This window comes from Diceros bicornis, chromosome 31, assembly GCF_020826845.1.
Source record: "Diceros bicornis minor isolate mBicDic1 chromosome 31, mDicBic1.mat.cur, whole genome shotgun sequence".
NCBI classification, from domain to species: Eukaryota; Metazoa; Chordata; class Mammalia; order Perissodactyla; family Rhinocerotidae; genus Diceros; species Diceros bicornis.
The window spans coordinates 32922113-32924976 of NC_080770.1; the positions used below are offsets into that span (position 1 = coordinate 32922113).

The 2864-nt window shown below is 63.9% G+C and overlaps 1 protein-coding gene across 1 annotated transcript; it reads right to left on the reverse strand.

Moving 5' to 3' along the window:
* Nucleotides 1–237: 237 nt before the first annotated feature.
* Nucleotides 238–2603, reverse strand: FJX1 (four-jointed box kinase 1). Its single transcript, XM_058527659.1, has one exon. It carries the CDS (start codon nucleotides 2461–2463, stop codon nucleotides 1150–1152), a length of 1314 nt encoding a protein of 437 aa, XP_058383642.1. The 5' UTR covers nucleotides 2464–2603; the 3' UTR covers nucleotides 238–1149.
* Nucleotides 2604–2864: the final 261 nt, after the last annotated feature.

Below are 2864 nucleotides of genomic sequence, written 5' to 3' on the forward strand. Positions count from 1 at the left end.
ACATTCTATGCTGAACTCTGAGATTTCCAGCACTAGGGTTCATTTGAGTGAGCAGGAAAGGAGCCTGCTCCCGTCTTTGTTCAATTCTAGAAGTTTCGTAGTCACAGCTGGGATATACATGCATCCTTTGTTTTAAAAGCACACCCACAAGGAAGAAACTCGAAAGCTTATTCTAAAACCAGTCAGGGCATCAATCAGATACCTCAAACAGTTAAAACCACAGGAATTAAATTCTAAATTTTAAACTCCCTTTTATTGAAATATAAGTTTGTTTAGTATATTTACACCACACTTTATGCACATATATACATAGAAGGCAGATTTTGTCAAATAAAAAAGTTTTTCTTAATAAAAAATTAAAATAAAAACAAAGTAAAGTGCATGAAACTGATTTTTTTCTTCTGGTGAACATCATCATTGTCAAAATTTTGGTCAGTTGGGAGGGGGAGGAAGAAGAAATTCATTATTTGACTCAGTGCATAAGCCGGTCCTGCATTTCTAGCCTTCAGGGCAGGAGGACAGGCGGTACGGAACAGTCAAACAAGCTGTCAGTCGGCACAACTCCCCCAGCTCTGTAGGTTCTGCTCCCTTTGTCCTGTCGGGAGCTGTTCCCCAGCTCTTAACAGTGATCTCACCATCGCGGAGCCGGAACAAAGGGAGAACACAGGAAGGGGGCTGCACCAGCCAATGTCACAGCCCGGCTCCGGGGCCACCAGCGCTGCGTTAGGTAGGAAATTGCAGAATTAGCTGAACGGCTCAAATAGAAGTTTTCCTCTTTCGGAAAGGGAATGAGGGGGCCAAGGAATGGGGCGTATCTCCCACAGAGACGGCTACCCGGGGCTAAACTCCGGCAGCCAGTTTCTCTGGATACAAACTCCGCGCTGGCCCACAGGGAAGAATCCTTTTATAGGCTGGGTGGAGGGACTGTTACACTTCTCGCCTCGGTTGAGTTCGTTCTCCCAGAACTTCAAAGGGAACAGCATGGGACGGAGAGAAAGGGGGAGGTGGGAAAAGCTGAAGTTTTTAGCCGCCTTCGCGCTCCGGCCAATGACTGGGCGTTGGCCGGCTGGTCCTAGGCGGCGGCAGAAGCGATGGCCCTTCCCCCATCATCCATTCCCCAGCCATTCTCTCTCTTTTCCTCCAGTGATGCTAAGTCCCCGGTCGGCGGCCGTACTTGGCCTTACAGTGCAAAATGTGCTTGGCGAGGAAGTCGAGGCGGCGCTGCAGCAGCTGAGCGTGGGGGTCGGCGAGCGTGGCCAGCTCCGGGAAGCGAGGCTCGTGGTGCCGGTAGAGGCGCAGCAGCTGGGCGGCCGCGTCCTGGCCGCGGTGGAGCTCCAGGACGCGCCGCGCTGTCCGCTCGCGGAACACGCACACTGACTGCAGCAGTGGCTCGTTATACTTGTCCCACATGCCCGCCACCCGGTAGCCATGCACCAAGCCCGCCTCGTTGTCCAGAAAGACCAGCGCCCCGCCGGGGCCGCGGTGCAGGTTGCTCGTGGCGCGCTGCATGACGCGCGGGTCCCACTGCAAGCTGAAAAGGTTGCTGACGAGCCGGTCGAAGTTGGCAGTCAGATAGTCGAAGAGGATCAAGTCGGTCCATTGCACCAGGTCCACCAGCTCCGCCTGGCTTCGGTTGGCCAGCTCGCTCCCGGCGCCGCGCAGGGGCCGCAGATGGCCGTCCTCAGAGCGCCAGGGCGCGGGCACCACCACGTCCGTGAGGTTGGGCAGCCAGCGCGTCAGGCTTACCACGCTGCCCTCTGTCCAGTGCGCGGCACGAAGCTCCTCCTGCACCTGCGCCCACTGCGCGCCCCGAGTCTCCACCCGGGCCAGTGCCAGCGGCGGCACGTGGCGCTGGAGGCCCAGCAGGCGCGCCAGGTAGTAGGACAGGGCCTCGCCCTGTATCTGCTCCGGGTTGATGCCGTAGCGCACGCAGGCGCGGGTGCCGTCGGCGAAGCGAGCCAGCCTGTTGGAGCTGCGCCCGCAGCCCCCGCGCTCCAGGGCCACCACCCGGGCGCCGCGCGCCGCCTCCAACCACGCCGCCGCCTGGGCCTCCGAGAAGCCCCGGGGCACCTGCTCCTCCAGGCCGCGGCTCCAGAAGACGCCCCCGTGCACCGCGGCGCGCTCCTCCGGCCGGGCCTGTCCGGCTGGCACATGCCGCCTGCGCTCGCCCGGGGGCTGCCGGGGCGGGCCGTCCGCGCCGGCCGCCAAGGTGAGCAGCGCCCGGAAAGTTTTCAGCGAGCCGCCGCGGGCGTCCCGCGCCAGGGGCGGGGGCAGAGCGAAGCGGGGCGCGGGCTCCGGGCCGCTGCTCCGCGCCGGGCGCCGCGGGAGTCGGTCTTCCGGCGGCCGGGAGGCGGGAGGCTCGGTCCGCGGCGGCAGGAGCCCGCCCCACAGCGCTAGCAGCGAGCCCAGCGCCACCAGCCAGAGCCCCGCGGCGGCGGCGGCGCCCCGCATCCTCCTGCCCATGCTCCCCCGGCCGCGCCCGTGACGCCGCCGCTTCACGCCGAGCCCGGGCGCCCGGGTCCCGGCGGCGAGGCGGGCCCGGCGGCTCGTGGGCTCCGGGGCTCCGGGCGCCTCCGGCCCATCGCGGCCGCGGGGCGCTGCGGGGCTCTGCCCGGCGCTCTGCCTGGCGCTGGGAACTCGCCTCGCCGCCGCTTCCCAGCTGCTTTTGTATTTCGCTGTGAGACCCTCCGGCGGGCGCGATTCACAGGCGCCCGGACCACGTGGGAGGGGATCCCCCTCCCCCTCCTCCGCCGCCGCTCCCCGCCCTCTCTCCCCCGCCCCCTTCCCTCCTCTTCCCCTTAAAGCGGCGATGGCGCCCTCCAAGCAGTAAGGCGGCCCCACACACTCGGTAGGGGACTTGGGGC